The 21,355-nt window shown below is 41.1% G+C and overlaps 2 protein-coding genes across 5 annotated transcripts in view; one reads left to right on the forward strand and one right to left on the reverse strand.

The window, feature by feature from the left end:
• Positions 1-5,142, forward strand: part of CEP68 (centrosomal protein 68) — a 30,368-nt gene extending 25,226 nt beyond the window's left edge. For 2 of the 3 annotated variants that reach the window (XM_033239243.1, XM_033239242.1), the window contains exons 6-7: positions 812-985; positions 1,922-5,142. In XM_033239243.1, coding sequence (XP_033095134.1) covers positions 812-981 — 170 coding nt within the window. In that variant the 3' untranslated portion in view covers positions 982-985; positions 1,922-5,142. The remainder of the gene's footprint in view (positions 1-811; positions 986-1,921) is intronic. The other variant, XM_033239241.1, reaches the window with a different exon arrangement.
• RAB1A (RAB1A, member RAS oncogene family) overlaps positions 4,805-21,355 on the reverse strand; it is a 49,735-nt gene continuing 33,184 nt past the window's right edge. Inside the window, exons 3-6 of one of the 2 annotated variants that reach the window (XM_033239244.1) lie at positions 17,932-18,027; positions 9,574-9,669; positions 6,903-7,034; positions 4,805-6,643 (exon numbers count right to left, since the gene is read on the reverse strand). In XM_033239244.1, the coding sequence (XP_033095135.1) occupies positions 6,446-6,643; positions 6,903-7,034; positions 9,574-9,669; positions 17,932-18,027 (522 nt within the window). In that variant the 3' untranslated portion in view covers positions 4,805-6,445. The remainder of the gene's footprint in view (positions 6,644-6,902; positions 7,035-9,573; positions 9,670-17,931; positions 18,028-21,355) is intronic. The other variant, XM_033239245.1, reaches the window with a different exon arrangement.

Here is a 21,355-nt window from a genome sequence, read left to right on the forward strand (position 1 = left end):
GGCACAATCTTGGCTCACTGCAACCTCTGCCTCCTGGGTTCAAGCGATTCTCCTGACTCAGCCTCCCGAGTAGCTGGGATTACAGGCATGCGCCACCATGCCTGGCTAATTTTGTATTTTTAGGAGAGACGGGGTTTTTCTGTGTTGGTCAGGCTGGTCTCAAACTCCCGACCTCGGGCGATCCACCCGCTTTGGCCTCCCAAAGTGTTGGGATTACAGGCATGAGCCACCACGCCTGGCCAGGTCATTTTCTTTTTCAGTCTGTTCACTGAGGTCCTACAAAAAAGGGGTCTCAAGCACTCCCAAATCTATTACCAGACCACCCATGTGAAGTAACATTCCTCCCAGCCAATAGAAACTGACAGACCTGGTAGCAGGGGTAAGCATCTGAACCTTGGCAGGTCGCTTTATTTCATTTAAGCCTTATGCCCAACAGGATCTGGATGTGCCCTTATAGAGATACCTGTCTTACCTCTAAAGTCAGGTAATACCAGCCATCAGAGAACCATGTCTCTGTGCCCTTCTGTAAATTATGCAATTTCAAAGTGAAGTCAGTGAATTCTTTTCTCAGCTTTAATCAGAAGTTAACAACATAGGTTCTCCAGTGCAACAGAAGTCCCTGGAGAATCCTTGTTGTAGGAATTATGTTGTAGGAATCCTTGTTGTAGGCCTTTAAAAAGGCCATTCAGAAACTACTGCCAGGTCCTACTTTGTGCAAAATACTGTACCCTGTATGTTCTTTTGAAAATGCTAAGGACAACACTTGCGTGGGTTTTGTTTCTAGTTTAATTTCTTTGAACCTCATTGTTAGTTTTAGAGGATGTCCTTGGGAGGATCGCAAAGCAGTCTGGTGAGCTGGAGAGCCACGCAGATCGCCTGTATGACTCTATCTTGGCCTCTCTGGACACGCTCGCTGGCTGCACCCTTATCCCTGACAAAAAGCGCATGGTGGCAATGGAGCGCCCATGTGAAGGGGTTTAACCTGGTAAGTAGAGGAACTCAAGAAGAAAATTTGCCTACCAACCCTGCTGTAACAGCTGGCCACTACTTAGAAGCTTGTTAAGCCAAGAACTATTATTGAAACAAATGAGATACTGGAAGAAGACAGCCAATGTTACTAAAAAAAGAGTTGCTGGTCTTCCTGTGGTGATGGGAGGCTCACTGTGGTGCTTTCCATTACTGTTCACCCCTGCTGCCTGCTGAGGATGAGGGTGCCTGTGTGCTGCCATTTCTGTGGCACTTTCTTCACTATCAACCCTGCCATCCCAAGACAAGAGCAGCAAAACTTAGCTATATACCTACTTTATTTCTGCACAGGTACATTTTTCCAGTATGGGGCCATGACCTGGCCGCCCCTGTTCTGCAGGATCTTCTCCCCAGCTCATTTTGTACTCCAAGCATCTCTGACAGCACCAGGTGCCCAGAGAAACCCAGAGTTACTCATAACTTTGCACCACCACTCCCCTGCCCTGCACAAAGGGTCTCCACATATCTCCCATACCACTCCCTTCCAAAAAGGCTAGGGGGATGAAAGAGTTAAGACACCTTGGAGACTTAACAGGTAGTACAGGTTTCTTTTGCTCCCTTGAGAAAGTCAAACAGAATGACAGAAAAGGAGCTAGGAGAGCAAGGGTGGGTGTGTCCACCACAGAGTTGCTATTGCCAATGCTTTTCATAATTCCGCAATTGGACTGTACCTTCTCTGAAACATCCTCTCCTACAACAAAATGTTTGTAGTGTTTAACTCGTAGATTTTCTAGTTGAGCACTATAGGTACGTTAAGAGCAGGGAGTCCCTGTATTTTTTAGCAGAGCAAGTGTGAGAAGTCATCTTGATTCTAAAATGAATGCAGGGGACTGCTGCTGTTGTTTCTTCCTCTACAACATTATGCCTGTAACAAATGCTGCCTTTTCTCTTTCAGGCATCTTCTCAGGCAGAGATGCAACCTGTCGGCCAAACACTGGTTGGTGAGAAAAAAAACCTTCAAGAAGTCCTTGCCAGAGCCATTCAACACTGAAGTCAAGGGGGAAACCTTCAGTACACTAGCTTTAAAATGCCTTTCTCCTCCCTGAATGGAGGGCTGAGTTACTATTTTTATTTACAATGAATCCTTCCAAAATAAGGTTTTCCTTTTGGTGCTTCTCCACAGAGTAGTGTAGCTTTGCAATTTTTGATAAAATAAGACATGTTGCCTTCCCCTCTATCCCATTAAAAAAGAGCAGATAAAGCTCAAACTATTCCACCTGGTAAGGTCATTTACCAAGGGCTGGTAGGAGGTTCCAAATACTCCATACTCTCAGGCACGCAAGAGGACCTAAGCGACTGAAAAAAGTGAATGGTTGGCCAGAAACCTTGGGTCTTTTCATAAAAGGAAATTTGGGCTTGTCAATCCCTCTTTGAAGATTTAGGTAGAAGAGATTTTTAACCCTTTGTTTGCAAAAGAAAAAGGGTTAAATGAAGCACCTCTACAGATTACTTTGAGAGATTATGACACCTTTTGCCATCTTCAGGGCTTACATCTTTACTTTCTTGGCTAACCAGTTTCTTAGAAGAAAATGTGTCAGGGACTTGGGGATCTGCAGTCGTGCGTGGAGCTAATTATCAAGCTTAAAGGGTACCTTTGGGAGGACTCCTCCTTTCACTCCTAGTCTCCCTTGGAAGAGCAGTCCAGGCTCAGGGAAGGGAATGGATGGGATGACACAGTAAGTACAGAAACTGAAGCTGTCAATAGTGAAGGAAAAAGGAATTCTTTGTTGCTTTGGCATTGACACGTAAGTACTTTGATAGAAGAAAAAAAAAAAACTATGGATCAAGCATTCAAAGCATCAATTCTATAATTTTTTGAAGCAAGATGATCAGTTATTGCTGGTAACTGCAGATTCTACAGAAAAGCACTTTTAAAGTTCTGTTGGGCAGTGAATGAACCTGGAAGGAGGAAAGCACAGTAACAGTGGAAACTAAAGTCCTATTATTAATGTGACCTTTCTGCTTCAGAATCTCTGAGACTTTATAGTCACTGGAAAATAGCCATTAAATTCTTTAAAGATTAGCTCTTCAACAGTAGCTACACATAAAATGCAGTATTTCAAGTGCCTGATGCTGCTGTGGTATGCTTTATCATAATGCTTAAGGGCATGATCAAAATTAAATGTCTTCTGAGTTTGCCATATTAATCTTAGTTCCATACACAGTGAGACTTTAAAAGAGAAAAAGCACTCTAGCAAATAATTGTCAATTATAAACCTATATGTAAAAATTCTTGAAAAATTAGAATTGGTTAAAAAGGTAGAGATGTCTGACGGCCTCTTCTTAAATTGAAATATTTTACCTTCTCTTAGATGTATATTTGTAAGTAGGAACATGCCCTTCCATTGAGTATGTTACTGAATAGCCCTTAGGAAATTAAACCCATTTATTTACTAATATTTGACAGGTATGGAAGTGTATTAGCATAAAAGTTGGAGATGAAAACCCTAAAGAAACAAACTGGCCAATATTATACTAATTGAATGCAGAATGTGGCATTCTGTTCCCATTCAACCAATAATCAGCTTCAACTGACCAGAAGTTTCACAGAATGTTACACAATACCCTGTTTCCCAAGAAAGTGCTACCTTACCTAGAGATGATCTAAGATATTTTTGTTCATCCTCTGAATAAGGTGTGACTAAGCGGTGCTAACTCCCTGGACCTGGCTGTGAATGCTGCTGAAGAGTATCAACACAACTGTTAATTATACCCCGCCCTGCTTTAAGTTTAAGACTTCCCTTAAAACTCAAGCTGAAATTGTTTCAGCCTAGTAAGATGCTGCCAGCAGCATTTCTATGAGCAAACATGGCCAAGTTAGAGTCAAGTAGCTGAGCTTGCTAATGGCACTGTGGTGCCACACTGGAATAACTTAGTAGTCCCTTAAAATTAATGGAAGTTGAATCCACAGGGAAGTGATGATACTCAAAGCTGGATCAGCAGTTTCAAGATCTGGGTTCTTGGAGATCGATGGGTAAGCTCAGCAAATGGAAGACGATGTCAATACAGGGCTATTGTGAAGCTCAGGTGGGAATGGAACACAAAGAAGGTTTGATGTAAGATATGCTGGAAAGGCAAGATATAGGCTAAGGGAAATTCCATCCAGGGTGAAAGAATAGGAAATTACTGCTCGGACCACAATGACTGTCATTCTGAAAGGATTTCACAGAGTGTGCAGCTGCTTAGATTTAAGAACACTCTTCACTATGTAAACTAATTTACGGCAGTACCTTATATTTAGAACAAGTGATAATTCCCTTTACTAAGTGAACAGATTATTAAAGCCCATAGCAGCCTTGAACCATTTGTACTTGAAAATGTGGGTATAAAGGGGAATCTATTTTTTCCAGAACCACATTTATTGGCATATACATAGAAGCAGATCTTGCGGCATGCTGAAATTTGTTGTAAATCCCAATCTTTACTGCCATGGGGAAAAGAACGCTGGAATTTTCTAAACTTAAGTCTGTAAATATGCTCATCTTAAGTTCATGTAATGTTTCCGCTAACTCACCAAGAATAAGCTGACGATTTAAACAACTTTGACTGTGTAAAACTGAAGTGCACGGCATGGCATCACAATATCTTGACATTTGTTTTGTGTCATTTTGCTACTTTAGAAAATAGTTTCTGAACTCTTTCCCCCTTTATACTGTATTAAGGCAGAAACAAAACTTTTGAAGCATTAAAGATCTTCACCAAAATAACTATTGGTAACTTCAGGAATTTGTCGGTTGCCTTATGTGAGGATGAATAGATCCACCAAGCACGCCTATAATACAAAGTAAACTATGATTTTTATTGTGAAATTTTCATAGATGGAAAATTGAATATTTATTCTGTCCATTTCATTTTACAATTATCTTACCACTTATTTTTGTACCATGTATTTCAATTGCCTGTTTAGTGAAAAATAAAAATTAAAAAACCTATTAATTTTTGGCTTGTGTTTAGCTTAAATTTTATCATTAAATTAAGGAGCCCACAACAAAATATGTTGCCAGCAGCCATATGCCAAGTCCCTGTGTGAAGAATGTTTTGGCTGCTATTTCAACCTAAGGAAACAACCTTTGACCTCAATCACCTTAAAATGCCAGTGTGGGTAGATTTTTTATTCCTCACAATTAAAAAACAAACAAAAAAAAAACCCCTAGGATCTTGAAGGTCCTATTTCAGAAAATCTTCACACATGCAAAATATCACCAAAATAAATACATTTCCCTCAATTATTACCACCCAGTATTCATGTTTTAATTTTTAGGGATATAATTTCTAAAATTAGAGGAATCAAATTTCCTGCTTCCTATTTTAATGCTTAAACCCTCCTCCAACACCAAGTTAAGCAACTGTGGAGGATAAAATAGTTGAATCTGACTGAAAGCATGGAAGAAAAACATTAGCACACATTAGTCTGATCATTTGCCAATTAGGAAAGGTGCTGCTTTCTACCTCTACCACAGATGCATTTATGAAATGTTGATCAATGAAGCCATTTCAAATGCCTTTAGAGAAGGATCAGAGATAATGGGCTAGATAGCGTATATTCTAAACTTGTTTTCCATATAGTTTGAGCTCCCTGAACCACTGAAGTTGGTTAAATCCCTACACAGCACAGAAGCCTCTCTAGGTCATGTTATTGGGCCTGTTATCTAGAAAGCAAATACTGGATGCTGCTCTAAGATAGGTCTAGAATACCTTAGTTTGCATTGTGCACACACAAATGGCTGTGTTGAATATAATGCAAGGCTCTATTTCCCTTTAACCGTAAGAATTAAAACAATACTTATCACCATACAGTTTGATATTACTTCCAATAAGTACAATATTTATTAAACATATCTTCAGTTGTTTTGTTACATAGTGTGCAACAAATTACAATATTCTGCAGCCACAAATTATATGCAGAGTATGAAGAAACTATTAATCAGATAGTGTAATCTTTCCATTTATAACTCTACAAGGAAGAACTAGCAAATCAGATCTTACATATAACATCTCACTAAACTTTATGCATGGAAAGTGACAGACACTGCTTGTGCTGTTTGATACAAAATGGCTGAACTTCATCTTCAGAAGACTAAACCTGACATCTAAACATGCCAATATAAACATCAAAACAAAATATATTCTAACCAACCACGGGAAACAGTCTGGTATCAGGAAAGCAACAAGGATTACACACATTATTTTATAAACCAGCACACAAAGGTTTAAAACAGTTCTGAAAATGAAGTTAGCTGTCTTGAGTCAAGGGAATAAAAAAAAAGTCAGTATTGACCATTTACAATCTCTGACCTTTGTGGAGACGGTAAGAATCTGTTGTAGTGCAGCTACATACAGTACAATTCAGGCAATTTTGTTTTTTCACTTGGGTTCAGATTGCAAATTCATTGCTGTGAGAAAAGGACGGAGGCAAATTTTAGCAGCAACCTCCACCTGACTGCTTGACCGGAGTGCTCTGAATTTTAACATTGGACTTCTCAGCACCACCAGCTGTTGCTCCGGGACCCATTCGCTTTTTAATCTCAGCTGCCATCGTCATGAAAGACTGTTCTACATTCGTTGCATTCTTAGCACTGGTTTCCAAAAACGGAATTCCAAGGGAATCAGCAAATTCCTAAGAGAATAATGAGGCACAATTAACACTGAAAAATCTTTTTCACTACTTCTTAGTGCATTTCTACCATCCATAATGGAGCGTGAGGAACTAGGAAGTTCACTGGATCCAAACAGATGTTACACGAATTGTCATTGTCAGAGTACTCTAGTGCACATATTTTTAAAAGTTAAGGTGGCTGTGGCCTTAGTATTACTGCAGAACCCATACGTAATTCAACACCTTCAAATTCAGTATGAAAATTAAACTTTAAACATACCTTTGCTGTTGTGTAGTCTACTACTTTCTTTGTGGTCAGATCACATTTGTTCCCTACCAACAATTTGTTGACATTTTCACTGGCATAACGATCTATTTCCTGCAGCCACTGTTTAACATTATTGAAGGACTCCTAAAAAGACATTTGAAAGTTTGATAATATGGTTCTGGAATAAATGGAAACAATCTTCCTGACCTAACAGACAAATAACAAAGAGCTAGTGAGACAACTCTAATTACAAAATAACCACTGCTGGCCGGGCGCGGTGGCTCAAGCCTGTAATCCCAGCACTTTGGGAGGCCGAGACGGGCGGATCACGAGCTCAGGAGATCGAGACCATCCTGGCTAACACGGTGAAACCCCGTCTCTACTAAAAATACAAAAACTAGCCGGGCGAGATGGCGGGCGCCTGTAGTCCCAGCTACTCGGGAGGCTGAGGCAGGAGAATGGCGTAAACCCGGGAGGCGGAGCTTGCAGTGAGCTGAGATCTGGCCACTGCACTCCAGTCCCGGCGACAGAGCGAGACTCCGCCTCAAAAAAAAAAAAAAAAAAACCACTGCTAAGGAGTGAAGGGATTTTTTTTTTTTTTTGAGACAGGGTCTTGCTCTGTCACCTAGGCTGGGGCGCAGTGGCACAATCACAACTCAATGCACCCTCGACCTCCCAAGCTCAAGCCATCCTCCCGCTTCAGCCTCTGGGATAGCTGGGACTACAGGCACATGCCACCACACCTGGCTATTTTTTTTGGATTTTTTGTATAGATGGGGTTTCACTATGTTGCCCAGGCTGGTCTCAAACTCCTGAGCTCAAACAATTGGCCCACCTTGGCCTCAAAAATGCTGAGTTTACAGGTGTTAGCCACTGTGGCTGGCCGTAAACAGATATATTAAAATGACTGTAAATATCTAAATGATGACAAACTAGAATTTACAGGCTTAACGATGAAAATACCTTATTTGAAAGGGAAATACAGCTTAATATTAAACTGCAACTCAGGCAAACCCGACTGCTTTGGAATATGCAATTTAAATGTACTACAAAACCTGGTTTTGAAATTTGATAATTTTTTTTTTTTTTTTTGGAGACAAAGTCTTGTTCTGTCATCCAGGCTGGAGTACAATGGCACGATCTCGGCTCACTGCAACCTCTGCCTCCTGGGCTCAACTGATTCTCCTGTCTCAGCCTCCCAAGTGACTGCTAGGATTACAGACACGCACCCCCACGCCTGGCTAATTTTTTTTGTTGTTTGTTTTTGTTTATTGTTTTTTGTTTTGTTTTGTTTTTTTTGAGACGGAGTCTCGCTCTGTTACCCAGGCTGGAGTGCAGTGGCCAGATCTCAGCTCACTGCAAGCTCCATCTCCCAGGTTTACGCCATTCTCCTGCCTCAGCCTCCCCAGTAGCTGGGATTACAGGTGCCCGCCACCTCGCCCGGCTAGGTTTTTTTGGTATTTTTTAGTAGAGACGGGGTTTCACCGTGTCAGCCAGGATGGTCTCGATCTCCTGACCTCATGATCCGCCCGTCTTGGCCTCCCAAAGTGCTGGGATTACAGGCTTGAGCCACCGCGCCCGGCCTAATTTTTGTATTTTTAGTAGCAATGGGTTTTTGCCATGTTGGCCAGCCTGGTCTCTAACTCCTGATCTCAGGGTATCCACCCGCCTTGGCCTCCCAAAGTGCGGGGATTACAGGCGTGAGCCACTGCACCCGGCTTGAAATTTGATAAAATTTTGGCTTATGAATAAGATAACCTACTGTTACTACTAGACGTGTCAAAATGTTATTAAATATACTCATTTTCTTATCCACAGTCATATTTAGAGGAGGAAAGTTTTCATTTAAAAGTATTTCACGGCAATATGACTAGAGATTTTTTTTAAACTAGTATCATTTTTTTTCTCTTGCAGATATCACCCACCCAGCACTTCTAATGGCATTGAATCAAAATGTTTACATGTAAGTTATCTCCTAATTAGCTATGATTTCATATTAGAGGTGAGATTTAACATTTGCCAAAAGAAAAACAATTCCAATTTTGAATGTTTCTATTCTGTCCTTTGATAGAAAGGACAGTTTCTGATTAAAAATAATCATAACAAAAAAACAGTTACGGCCCCTGGACCACATGCTTCACACTGTCCCACATTGTTCCCTCCATCGCCCTGCCCTCTCTCACAGCTAATCTTCAGATACTCATTCTCATACTAAGATCCTCCTACAGCTTATCGTATTCAAATCCTTTTTTTCTGAACCACATCCTCCACAGGCAGAGACCCCCAAATCCCACTTTTAGCAATTCTGATGGACAAGTTCTAATTACCAAGCCATATTCCTGTTAACAACACCAAGAACACAATATGAGCCAAGCAACTCCCAATTCCCTACAAACTCTTGCCTATATGTTAGAGTCTTGGCTATTTGATCAGTTATTTAGTTGATAATAAATACAACCAGAATCCCTTGAAAGCAAATGTAAAACTTATTACTAATGTTCTATTTATTACAGGAAAACAAATGTCTTTTAAGTGATTCACATTTATATTTGAGAGTGGACAAAGTTTTCTGCCATAAAATTAATACTGATGGCTTATATGCGAAGTAGTAAATGAATCTTACATTAATCGAATAATGACTTCCTACTTGGTCACTATAACACAATCTCCTCTTGGAACTTACCTGATCTGTCACATCATACACAACTATGATGCCATGGGCTCCTCTGTAATAACTGGAGGTGATTGTTCGAAATCTTTCCTGGCCTGCTGTGTCCCACTATTACAAAACAATCAAGAAATCCAAACAATTCCATTAAAATAAAGTTGAGGAAAAGTGGGGGGGGGGGATTAGTTTAGTTTTCATAACTGTAGAGATTATCAGTATGTGATATAGAAACATTAGTCCTCAACTCATACCACTAAATTGCACAGTAATAAGTACCTGAAAGTCCAGAAAAGAAGATAGTACCTACAACTGAGCTTACGATAATACTAAAATTACAAGCTGTTGAGAGCAGGAAGTATGTCATACTTTTCACATTCCCTACCGCCTTTAGCACCGTGTTTAGGAATGTCACTGGCCTAAAGCCCTTGAACACAGAACTCTTCCATGTAAGACAAACTCACTTGCTTGCACATTCTACTATGATAAAATTAGCACTGGAGGGACCTAATTCAAGTAACTACCAGTCAAGACAGAACTTTAATTATCCCAAGCAGGTGTCTTTTTCTTCCCCCTCTCAAGCAGGGTCTCAGATCTGTCATCCAGGCTGAGTGCAGTGGCATGATCATGGCTCACTGCAGCCTCAACCTCCCCAGCTCAAGCAATCCTCCCACCTGAGCCTCCTGAGGAGCTGGGACTATAGGCACATGACACCACACTCGGCTAATTTTTTCTTTTTTGTAGAGACGGAGTTTTGCTATATTGCCCAGGCTGGTCTCAAATTCCTGGACTCAAGCAATTCTCCTGACTCATTCTCCCAAAGTGCTGGCATTACTGGCACCAGCCACCATGCCTGGCCAGGTGTTGTCTTCATCCTAGAGAAAACAATGTAAGGAAGATGATTCCAAACACTTTTATAAAATGTATTTTAAGAGCAACTTAACTGCATTTCAACTAGTTAGGCTCAAATTCCAAAAACAAATGCTAACATTATTGCATTATAGTTCTGGGTTTAAAAAAACTGTTGGGGTCGAGCGCGGTGGCTCAAGCCTGTAATCCCAGCACTTTGGGAGGCCGAGACGGGCGAATCACGAGGTCAGGAGACTGAGACCATCCTAGCTAACACGGTGAAACCCCATCTCTACTAAAAAACACAAAAAACTAGCCAAGCGAGGTGGCGGGCACCTATAGTCCCAGCTACTCGGGAGGCTGAGGCAGGAGAATGGCGTAAACCCGGGAGGCGGAGCTTGCAGTGAGCTGAGATCTGGCCACTGCACTCCAGCCTGGGTGACAGAGCAAGACTCCATCTCAAAAAAAAAGAGGAAACTGTTAGCCAGGTGCAGTGGCTCATGCCTGTAATCCCAGCACTTTAGGAGGCCAAAGCAGGAGGATCGTTTGAGGCCAGAAGTTGGAAACCAACCTATGCAACACAGCAAGACGCTGTCTCAACTAAATTTAAAAAATTAGTTGCACAAGGTGGTGCACACCTGTAGTTGCAGCTATTCAGGAGGACTGCTTACGCCCAGGAGTTTGTGGTTACAGTGAGCTATTATTTTGCCACTGCGCTCCAGCCTAGGGGACAGAGGGAGACCCTATCTCTTAAAAAACAAAACAAAAAAAGTTAAAAATATCTAGACACAAACTCAATTTTTAGATGTAAAAAGCTTTGGTTTGTTTTTTGTTTGTGTTTTTTGTTTTTTTTTTTTTTTGAGACAGAGTCTCGCTCTGTCTCCCAGGCTAGAGTGCAATGGCGTGATCTTGGCTCACTACAACATCCGCCTCCCAGGTTTAAGTGATTCTTCTGCCTCAGCCTCCCGAACAGCTGGGATTACAGGCACCCACCACTACGCCCGGCTAATTTTTGTATTTTTAGTAGAGACGGGGGTTTCCCCATGTTGGCCAGGCTGGTCTCGAACTCCAGACCTCATGTGATCCACCTGCCTTGACCTCCCAAAGTGTTGGGATTACAGTCGTGAGACACCCTGCCCAGACAAAGCCTTGGTTTTAACAAGGGGAATGATCGTGGACTGAGCCTCACTAAGGTTTTAAATGACAAAACTTAAAAAAAAAAAGTTCAGTAGTATTCAGTGAAATCGCTTTCTTTTCCTGACCCAGCCAACATGGAGCTAAAAACAAGTTGCAATTTTGGGTAAACTGGAAGATGAGCTGGGTATTAAGGAATTAATGTCGGTTCTGTTTGATGTGGTAACAAAATAGAGATGCATACTGAAGCATTTTGGAGTAAAATATCAAATGTCTATAATATACTCTACTACTAGAATAAGACAAATAATATAAAATGTCAATAATTGTTAATCTAAAAAAGCAAATAAACAAAAATACAAATCACCACAGCTTTATTTCCTTTTCTGTCCAAATTATTAAGCCTGGGAGCTCAGAAGACTAGTTAGACAGTAATGAATAAAGAGACTCAAGGCCAGGCACGGTGGCTCACACCTGTAATCTCAGCACTTCGGGAGGCCAAGGTAGGCAGATCACTTGAGCTCAGGAATTTGAGACCAGCCTGGGCATTGCTGGTCTCATGACATGGCGAAACCTCGTCTCTTACTAGAAAACCCAAAAATTAGCCAGGTATGGTGGTGTGTGCCTGTGGTCACAGCTACTTGGGAGGCTGAGGCAGGAGAATCACTTGAGCCCAGGAGGCAGAGGTTGCAGTGAGCTGAGATCATGCCACTGCACTCTGGGCAACAGAGACACATGCTGTCTCAATAAAAGAAGAAAAAAAGAGGCTCAAAGTCTTTCAGTGTATCCTTGGAGGAAGCATGAACTCTAGAATCAAGCCACCCTGACTTCAAAACATCAAATCTAGGTTCCTGGTTATTTAATATTAGGGAAAGTCACCTAACAGTTTCTTCATCTGTAAATGCTAGATGGTATTCACCTTGTACAACAGCTGAAGGGGTTTAAAATGAACTAATGTTTGTAAAATGTGCCTGACTATAGAAGCTGCTCAATAAAATAATTTCCTTTTCTTTCTTGCTCACCAACCCCTTTCACAAAGATAGAAGGAAAAATTGTTGTTTTTTGACTGAAAGTCAACAAGAAGTGATAGCTGACTAAAGTAAGCAATAGCATCCAAAAAGTAAACTTTCCTTTTTTTTTTTTTTTTTTTTTTTGAGACGGAGTCTCGCTCTGCCACCCAGGCTGGAGTGCAGTGGCCAGATCTCAGCTCACTGCAAGCTCCGCCTCCCGGGTTTACGCCATTCTCCTGCCTCAGCCTCCCGAGTAGCTGGGACTACAGGCGCCCGCCTCATCGCCCGGCTAGTTTTTTTTTGTATTTTTAAGTAGAGACAGGGTTTCACTGTATTAGCCAGGATGGTCTCGATCTCCTGACCTCGTGATCCGCCCGTCTCGGCCTCCCAAAGTGCTGGGATTACAGGCTTGAGCCACCACGCCCGGCCTTTTTTTTTTTTTTTTTAAATGGAGGTATTGCTATGTTGCCCAGGCAGATCTTGAACTCCTAGGCTCAAGTGTTCCTCCTGCCTCAGCCTCCTAAGTAACTGGGACTACAAGCACTGATACGGTTTGGCTCTGTGTCCCCACCCAAATCTCATCTCAAGTTATAATCCCCACTTGTTGACTGAGGGAAGTGATTGGATTATGGCGACGGTTTCCCCCATTCGAGTGATAGTGAATGAATTCTCACAAGATCTGATGGTCTCAAAAGGGGCTGAAGTACCCTTCGCTTCCTTCACACACTCTCTCGCCTCCTGCCATGTAAGACGTGCCTGCTTCCCTTTCTGCCATGGTAAGTTTCCTGAGGCCTCCCCAGCCATGCAGAACTGAGTCAATTAAACCTTTTTTTTAATAAATCACAGAGTTTTGGTCAGTTCCTTGTGGCAGTGTGAGAACAGAATAATACATGCACCATGCCTGGCAGAAAGAGTAAAAGTTCTGATGTTTCCTTGCTACTCTGAAAACTTTCCTGACTCTAAATCCTAACAGTACTAACAGTACTTTCCTTCATATGTAATTCTCATTACCCCTCATAATCAGAGTAACTTTTTCCCATGTTCGTCTCTCCCACTGTCTGCCTCCTAATGGGCTATGTTTTATTCACCTCTGTAACCTCCAAGTGCCTGGTGGAATGTAAACATTTTCATAAAGCCTCTTGAATGAACAATCAGAGAAAGAGGCTTTCCATGGTGTACAACTGGACTCAGTACCTGCCCTACCTTGCTGAATGTTTTGTAATCTAACAAAACTCAGTTAAAGACCCAGATGTCACACCTGAACAGGAAAACCTGAAAGGAAAAGATAATTAAAATATAAATCAACAGAATCAAAATTTTGAAAAGATCTAGAAAACTTGAAGGATTACTGAAGCCAAGCAAGAGGAAAAGATAGGATTAAAAGTAAAATCTTGTGTTTAGATTTTTGTTTTTTTTTTTTTTGAGATGGAGTCTCACTCTGTCGCCAGGCTGGAGTGCAATGGCACGATCTTGGCTCACTGCAATCTCCGCCTCCCGGGTTCAAGCGATTCCCCTGCCATAGCCTCCCGAGTAGCTGAGATTACAGGCACGAACCACCATGCCCAGCTAATTTTTTTGTATTTTTAGTAGAGACGGGGCTTCACTATGTTGGCCAGGTGGGTAATGAACTCCTGACGCTGTGATCTGCGCGCCTCGTCCTCCCAAAGAGCTGGGATTATAGGCATGAGCCACCGCGCCTGGCCTGTTTAGATTTTTAAAACACCAGTCACAGAAGTGTAAAGTAAGACCCTCTTTTTTTTTTTTTTGAAACAGGGTCTCGCTCTGTTGCCCAGGCTAGAGTGCAAATGGCATGACCTTGGCTCACTGCAACCTCCATTTCCAGGCTCAAGCAATCCTCCCACCTTAACCTCTTGAGTACCTTGGACTACAGGGACACACCACCATGCCTGGCTGAATTTTGTGTTTTTGGTAGAGACAGGATTTCGACATGTTGCCCATACTGGTGTTGAACTCATGAACTCAAGTGATCTGCCTGCCTGAGCCTCCCAAAGTACTGGGATTACAGGGGTGAGCAACTGCACGCAGCCAAGACCCCTCTTTTAATTAAAAACAAGCAAATCAAAAACCTTAAGACCCAAACCAGAAATAATATGGCTACTGAAACAACAAATGGTTATGTCTTTGATTAATAATTAGAAAGGGCCATGAGCCTTTGAAGTTCAACAGAGAAATTCACTCAGGCTCCAAATTAAGACAGGATTTACCTCATACTTGATTTAAGAAATCAAATTTAATAAAAGGCATTTATAAAATGTAAGAATAACCCAAACTGCACAAGGTTCTGAAAATATCATTACAGGAAAGCATGAGGAACTTCAGAGGTAGAAGAAAGGTGGTGATAAGATCAATCTGAAGGGCAGGCTTGCCAATAAAAGAGGAATTAATCTGATTCAGGCAGCTCCACAAGGCAGAGGAATAAGTAAGAGACAGAAGTAAAAGGAAACAGGCTTAAGCTCAATATAAAGAATTAACATGTCTCTAAAAGAATCATGCAGTGAGCTGAGATAGTGCCACTGCACTCCAGCCTGGGAGACAAAGTGAGATTTTGTCTCAAAAAAAAAAAAAAAGGAATCGCTAGGAATAAATAATCAAAATAACTGGCAACTAGAGGTTTTGTGTTTTTTTTCTGTATATTTTGCAGAGATTAGGTTTCGCCATGTTGCTCAGGCTGGTCTTAGACCTCCTGAGCTCAGGCAATCTGCCAACCTTGGCCTCCCAAAGTGCTAGGACTATAAGCGTGAACCACGACGCCTGGACAGCCACTGCGCCCAGCCTTATTTTGTTTTTGAGACAGGGTCTCGCTCTGTCCTCAAAGCTGGGGTGCAATGGTGCAATCTTGCCTCACTGCAGTCTTCTGGGCTCAAACGTTCCTCCCACCGCAGTCTCCTGGGGAGTTAGGACTACAGGCATGGACCACCACACCTGGCTTTTTTTTTTTTTTTTTTTGGTAGAGATGGAGTCTCTATGTTGATCAGGTTGGTCACAGGAGCTATGTTTACTCCTGGCCTCAAGTGACTCTCTGACCTAGCCCTCCCAAAGTGCTGGGATTACAGGTGTGAGCCAACATGCCTGGCCAAAGTTATATATAAAATGGAACTAGCTACTTTGAAAAAATGGTAAGCTTCTTAAAAATGTTCAAAAAGCCAGGCGTGGTGGCTCATGCCTATAATCCCAGCACTTTGGGAGGCCAAGATGTGTGGATCACTTGAGGTAAGGAGTTTGAGACCAGCCTGGCCAACATGGCAAAACCCCATCTCTATGAAAAATACAAAACTTATCCGAAGGCCGGGCACAGTGGCTCATGCCTATAATTCCAGCACTTTGGGAAGCTGAGGCAGGCAGATCATGAGGTCAGGAGTTCGAGACCAGCCTAACCAACATGGTGAAACCCTGTCTCTACTAAAAACACAAAAAATTAGCAGGGCGTGGTGGCGCACACCTATAATCCCAGCTACTCAGGAGGCTGAGGCAAAAGAATCACTTGAACCTGGGAGAAGGAGGTTGCAGTGAGCCAAGATCACACCACTACACTCCAGCCTAGGCGACACAGCAAGGCTCCGTCTCAAAAAAAAAAAAAAAAAATTGTCCGGGCATGGTGGTACACACATGTAATCCCAGCTATTAGGGAGGCTAAGGCAGGAGAATCACTTGAACCCAGGAGGTGGAGGTTGCAGTGACCTGAAATTGTGCCACTGCACTCCAGCCTGGGAGAAAGAGCAATACTATATCTCAAAAAATAAAAAAACAAACACAAACAAAATGTTCAAAATGAGGCCTTCAGGCATGGAAAAGAAATTCCTATTAAAGATGAAAGACAAAGAGTGTCCTGTAAGATCCCCTCCAGCCACAGGAAAGTAACAAAATATGAATGTTTCACATACAAATACACACCCAAATCTTATGAACGCCAATGATCACACATAATACAATTATTCCATACCAGTACTTTAAAGTACAGTTTTGGGTAGATCTTTAATGTACTCTTTATGGTGCCAAATAAAAAGTTGACAATGTACTTATATAGCGGGAAAAAATATGGAGGGTAATTTGTTCACTGAAAGTATTTCAAGCTATTTCTGAAAACAAAATCCTTGCAAGTCCTAATTTGACACATCAAGTGTATTTACTTATATCAATACCCACATCCACCTATCTTTTGTAACGTACCTCTTTTCCTCATCAGAATCATATAAGGAAAAGAAGCGACTTAACCTATCAAACACCCATTTATCTGGGCATGTCATATCATAAGTAGTATCTATATACTGCCCAAAAGTTTACAAAGGGCTTTCACATGTATTGTCACATACATAAAGCTATTAGATTTGGTTCTCACAACTACCTTATAAATTAGTAAATCAGGTGTCATCACACTCACTTTAGAAACGAAACTGGGTCTCAGGGTTTGGCCTTTTCCCCCAAGACACAAACCCATGATTCTCTATCAAGTAAACACGAGATCCAAGACAACAAATCTAAGTCTTCTGACTCCTAATACAGGACTCCTTCCAGTTCCATGTGTCATCAGTTCCATGAAAAGGGGCAGTCACTGGTTTCCTGTGTTTATACAGCCTACTTCTTGCTAATAGCCTACTCTGAAAACTACTGAGAGATTTATTTTTTAAAAGACCACAGATATGTCCACACTGACAGGACTCAGACCCATACTGAAGAGGCACAACTGAACTATTATACCTGCCTATATTTAATTGGGGGCTGGGGGTATAAAGATGGATAAGGGGGATAGGATGGCACAGACACACAAAATATTGAAGAGAGAGCTTCGGTCACTTGGTTCTACCAGTAACTGTAGGCAAGTCATTAAATCTTTCAGCATTTATTTTTTTGAGCAGTAAAATGAACATGTTACAAAAACTAAGTTCCTTTCCAACAAAATTCTGTGTTTCTACAGAGTTGGTGCACACTATCTAATAAAAATACTTAAAACAGAACTACATAAGTACTTCTCTTCAACTGAGCCACATATGAAGAATCTCTTCCTAGGGTTCCTTTAATGTTCATGCACTTAGCACAGTAAAAGACAAACAAAAATGGTCTGTAACATTTGCACTGTAGGACAAGGTAAACTTGAACTTAGATTTCCACTGATAAAAGATGAGGACCAAGTTTGACTTAAAACATGAGTTTCTCTGCTTCATGAACAGAAAATTCAGTGAGGCTTAAGTAATCTTGAAAACATTATTTTTAATCTAAATAATTCTTATTCTACTATTCTATCTTAAGTACATGATTCTTAAGACATTTTACATTCAATTGTTCACATATTAAATATGCACAAAATAATACATTACAAATTTGCCAAAATAAATTCCAAAAAAATTACTAGCCAAAAGTCACTTACTATTTGAAGCTTGATTGTTTTCCCGTCTAACTCTATAGTTCTTATTTTGAAATCCACACCAATTGTGCTGATGTAGCTTTCTGTATATGTATCATCCTGAAGGGGGAAATAATTAACAATTAAATGTATTGTTCAGTGGAGCAGATGCAAATCTAAGTGAAAAAAAAAAAACTGTTGTTCAAGAGTAAATAAAAAAAATCATGTTTACTTTTATCTACAGTCCAAGTTTATGAATGAAATGTATAAAGTACAACATGCTGACAACAGTCACTCCATCCACTTTCAGTACTTTCTTCATATTCTGATTACAAACCACTACTTAATTGTAGTTTCTTCTTTCCTTAAGATCTCTACAATAGCCATTCTTTATTTTTTCCAAACATCATCTCTTGCCAAATTCTTTACATACATCATATAGAAAAACATTTTATATTTTCAATGATTATGAATAATTTTTCTAATCACTAATCAGCAAAACTCTTGTGACCCACCTACCCAATTTATTCACCACAAAACAACAATCATTTCACTCCACTATTATGGACTTTTTCTTAGAAGTCAATCTTGCTTCCTAGTTAATGATTTTTTTTTTTTTTTAGACATAATGCACATCACATAAAAGTCACCTTTCTGAAGTGGACAATTCAGTGGTTCTTATACATTCACAAGGTTGCGAGCTACAACCATGAATGCCAGGATATTTTCATCAATCCAGAAAGAACCCTGTACCCGCTTCAGAAAGAACCCGTCTTCACACCCTGGCAACCACTGATCTACTTTCTGTCTCTTTAGATTTGCCAATTTTGGACATTTTGTACAAATGGAATCATAAAATATCTGGCCCTCTGTGTCTGCCTTCCTTCATTTAGCAGAACATTTTCAAGGTTCATCCATGTTATTATACCATGTAACAGTACTTTATTACTTCATTCTTTTTTTTTTTTTGAGGCAGGGTGTTGCTCTGTTGCCCAGGCTGGAGTGCACTGTCATGATCTCAGCTCACTGCAACTTCTGTCTCCCAGGTTCAAGCGATCCTCATGACTCAGCCACCTGAGTAGTTGGGACTACAGGCATGCATCACCACACCTGCCTAATTTATGTATGTTTAGTAGAGATGGGGTTTGTGATGATGGTCAGGCTGGTCTCAAACTCCTGGCCTCAAGTGATCCCCCTGCCTCAGCCTCTCAAAGTGCTGGGATTACAGGTGTGAGCCACCATGCCTGGCCCATTTTATTGGCTGAATAATATTACATGTACAAATATACCACATTTTATCTATTCATAAATTGATTTGGGTTGTTTCCACTTTTTGGCTATTATGAATAATGCAGCTATGAACATTTGTGCACAAGCTTTCCTGTGAATGTATGTTTCCTGTCAATTTTTTAACCCAATGTTAAACTTTTAAAATTGTAACTGCTTCTCGCAAGTACTTGCCATGAAATTTTATTAAGAATGGAATAAAAATATTTCTTGTGAAAAGATATATGAATGAACAGACCAGGCTATCATCATGTGAACCACAAAGCACCACCTAAGAAGTATTCTGTCAACAAAGATGGACCTTAATCGAATCAAGTCTAATGAGAACAGCACTGCCAAACAGAACTTTCTGTACAATGGAAAGGTTCTATAAGCTGTGCTAGCCAATATGGCAGCCATTAGCCCTATGCGGCTTGTGAAACAAGAAACTAAATTTTTGATTGTTTTTCTATTATTTTTCCCCCTTAACGGGACAGGGTCTCAATGTCTCCCAAGCTAGAGTACAATCACAGCTCACTGAAGCCTTGAACTCCTGCACTCAAGCAATCCTCCCACCTTGGCCTCCCAAAGTGCTGGGATTACAGGTGTGAGCCACCAAACTTTTTCAGTTTTAATTAATTTAAATTTAAATAGCTACAAAGAACTAGTAGTCACTCTAAGGATAGTGCAGTTCTAGGTCTTCTAATTACAGAAAGAGGGATAAACGAATAAGCATAAGGAAGCAAAATAACAAATCAAAAATATTGGACAATCTACAGGACAAGTGCTCCAGTTTCTGCAAAAAGTCAATGGCATAAAAAAATATATAAATAAAGGCCGGGCGCGGTGCCTCACGCCTGTAATCCCAGCACTTTGGGAGACCAAGGCGGGCGGATCACAAGGTCAGGAGATTGAGACCATCCTGGCTAACATGGTAAAACCCCATCTCTACTAAAAATACAAAAAATTAGCCAGGTGTGGTGACAGGCGACTATAGGCCCAGCTACTTGGGAGCCTGAGGCAGAAGAACGGCATGAACCCAGGAGGCGGAGCTTGCAGTGAGCCAAAATCACACCACTGCACTCCAGCCTGGGTGACAGAGCGAGACTTCATCTCCAAAATATATATATATATATATATATATATATATATATATATATATATGGTAAGTTATAAAACTAGATTAAAAGACTAAGCAACAAAACAACCAATGGAAAATGTATTTTATAGGTTGATAATGGCAATGTCATTTTACAGAAAACATTTTTAGAAATATGGGCGGGGCATGGTGGCTCACACCTGTAATACCAGCACTTTGGGAGGCTGAGGTGAGTGGATCACAAGGACAGGAGTTCAAGATCAGCCTGGCCAAGATGGTGAAACCCCATCTCTACTAAAAATACAAAAAATTAGCTGGGTGTGGTGGCGGGTGCCTGTAATCCCAGCTACTCAGGAGGCTGAGGCAGGAGAATCACTTGAACCCAGGAGGTGGAGGTTGCAGTGAGCCGAGATCGTGCCACTGTACTCCAGCCTGGACGACAGAACTAGACTCCATCTCAAAAAAAAAAAAGAAAGAAATACTGAATTCTTATAAACCCCTAAATGACCTTAACTCCCATGCCTCTGAGCCGTTACTATTCCTTCTGCCCAAAAGCCTCAGTTATCTCTTTCTGCATAACCCTACTTACTCCCCAGCACCAAGGTCATATGGCATTTATTCATCTGATTTTGAGCTCAGCCAATACTGAGTGCCCAATTTCTTCAACTCCTCAGCCAATAGATTCTTCCCTCTGTGCCCCCAAAACTTATTGCACATTTCTTTATTATAGTCCTCACCACAACTGTCTCTATTAATATTCTGAGGATATAGGGATCAGCATTTAAAAAATACTTTCCAGGTATCCTACTATGCAGGCAGTACCAGAAAACCTCTGACTTCAAGCAATGGGCATCCCAGACAGGGTCTTCCTTGAAGCACAAACACCTCAGGCTACAGCTAGATTCTTCCCACCTACTGAGTGTTGCTTAAGAATTATTCTTAATTTTAATACTCACCACAACCTCCGCCTCCCGGGTTCAAGCAATTCTCCTGCCTCAGCCTCCAGAGTAGCTGGGATTACAGGCATACGCCACCACACCCGGCCAATTTTGTATTTTTAGTAGACACGGGGTTTCTCCATGT

This window comes from Trachypithecus francoisi, unplaced genomic scaffold, assembly GCF_009764315.1.
Source record: "Trachypithecus francoisi isolate TF-2019V2 unplaced genomic scaffold, Tfra_2.0 Lachesis_group17, whole genome shotgun sequence".
In the NCBI taxonomy this organism is placed as follows: domain Eukaryota; kingdom Metazoa; phylum Chordata; class Mammalia; order Primates; family Cercopithecidae; genus Trachypithecus; species Trachypithecus francoisi.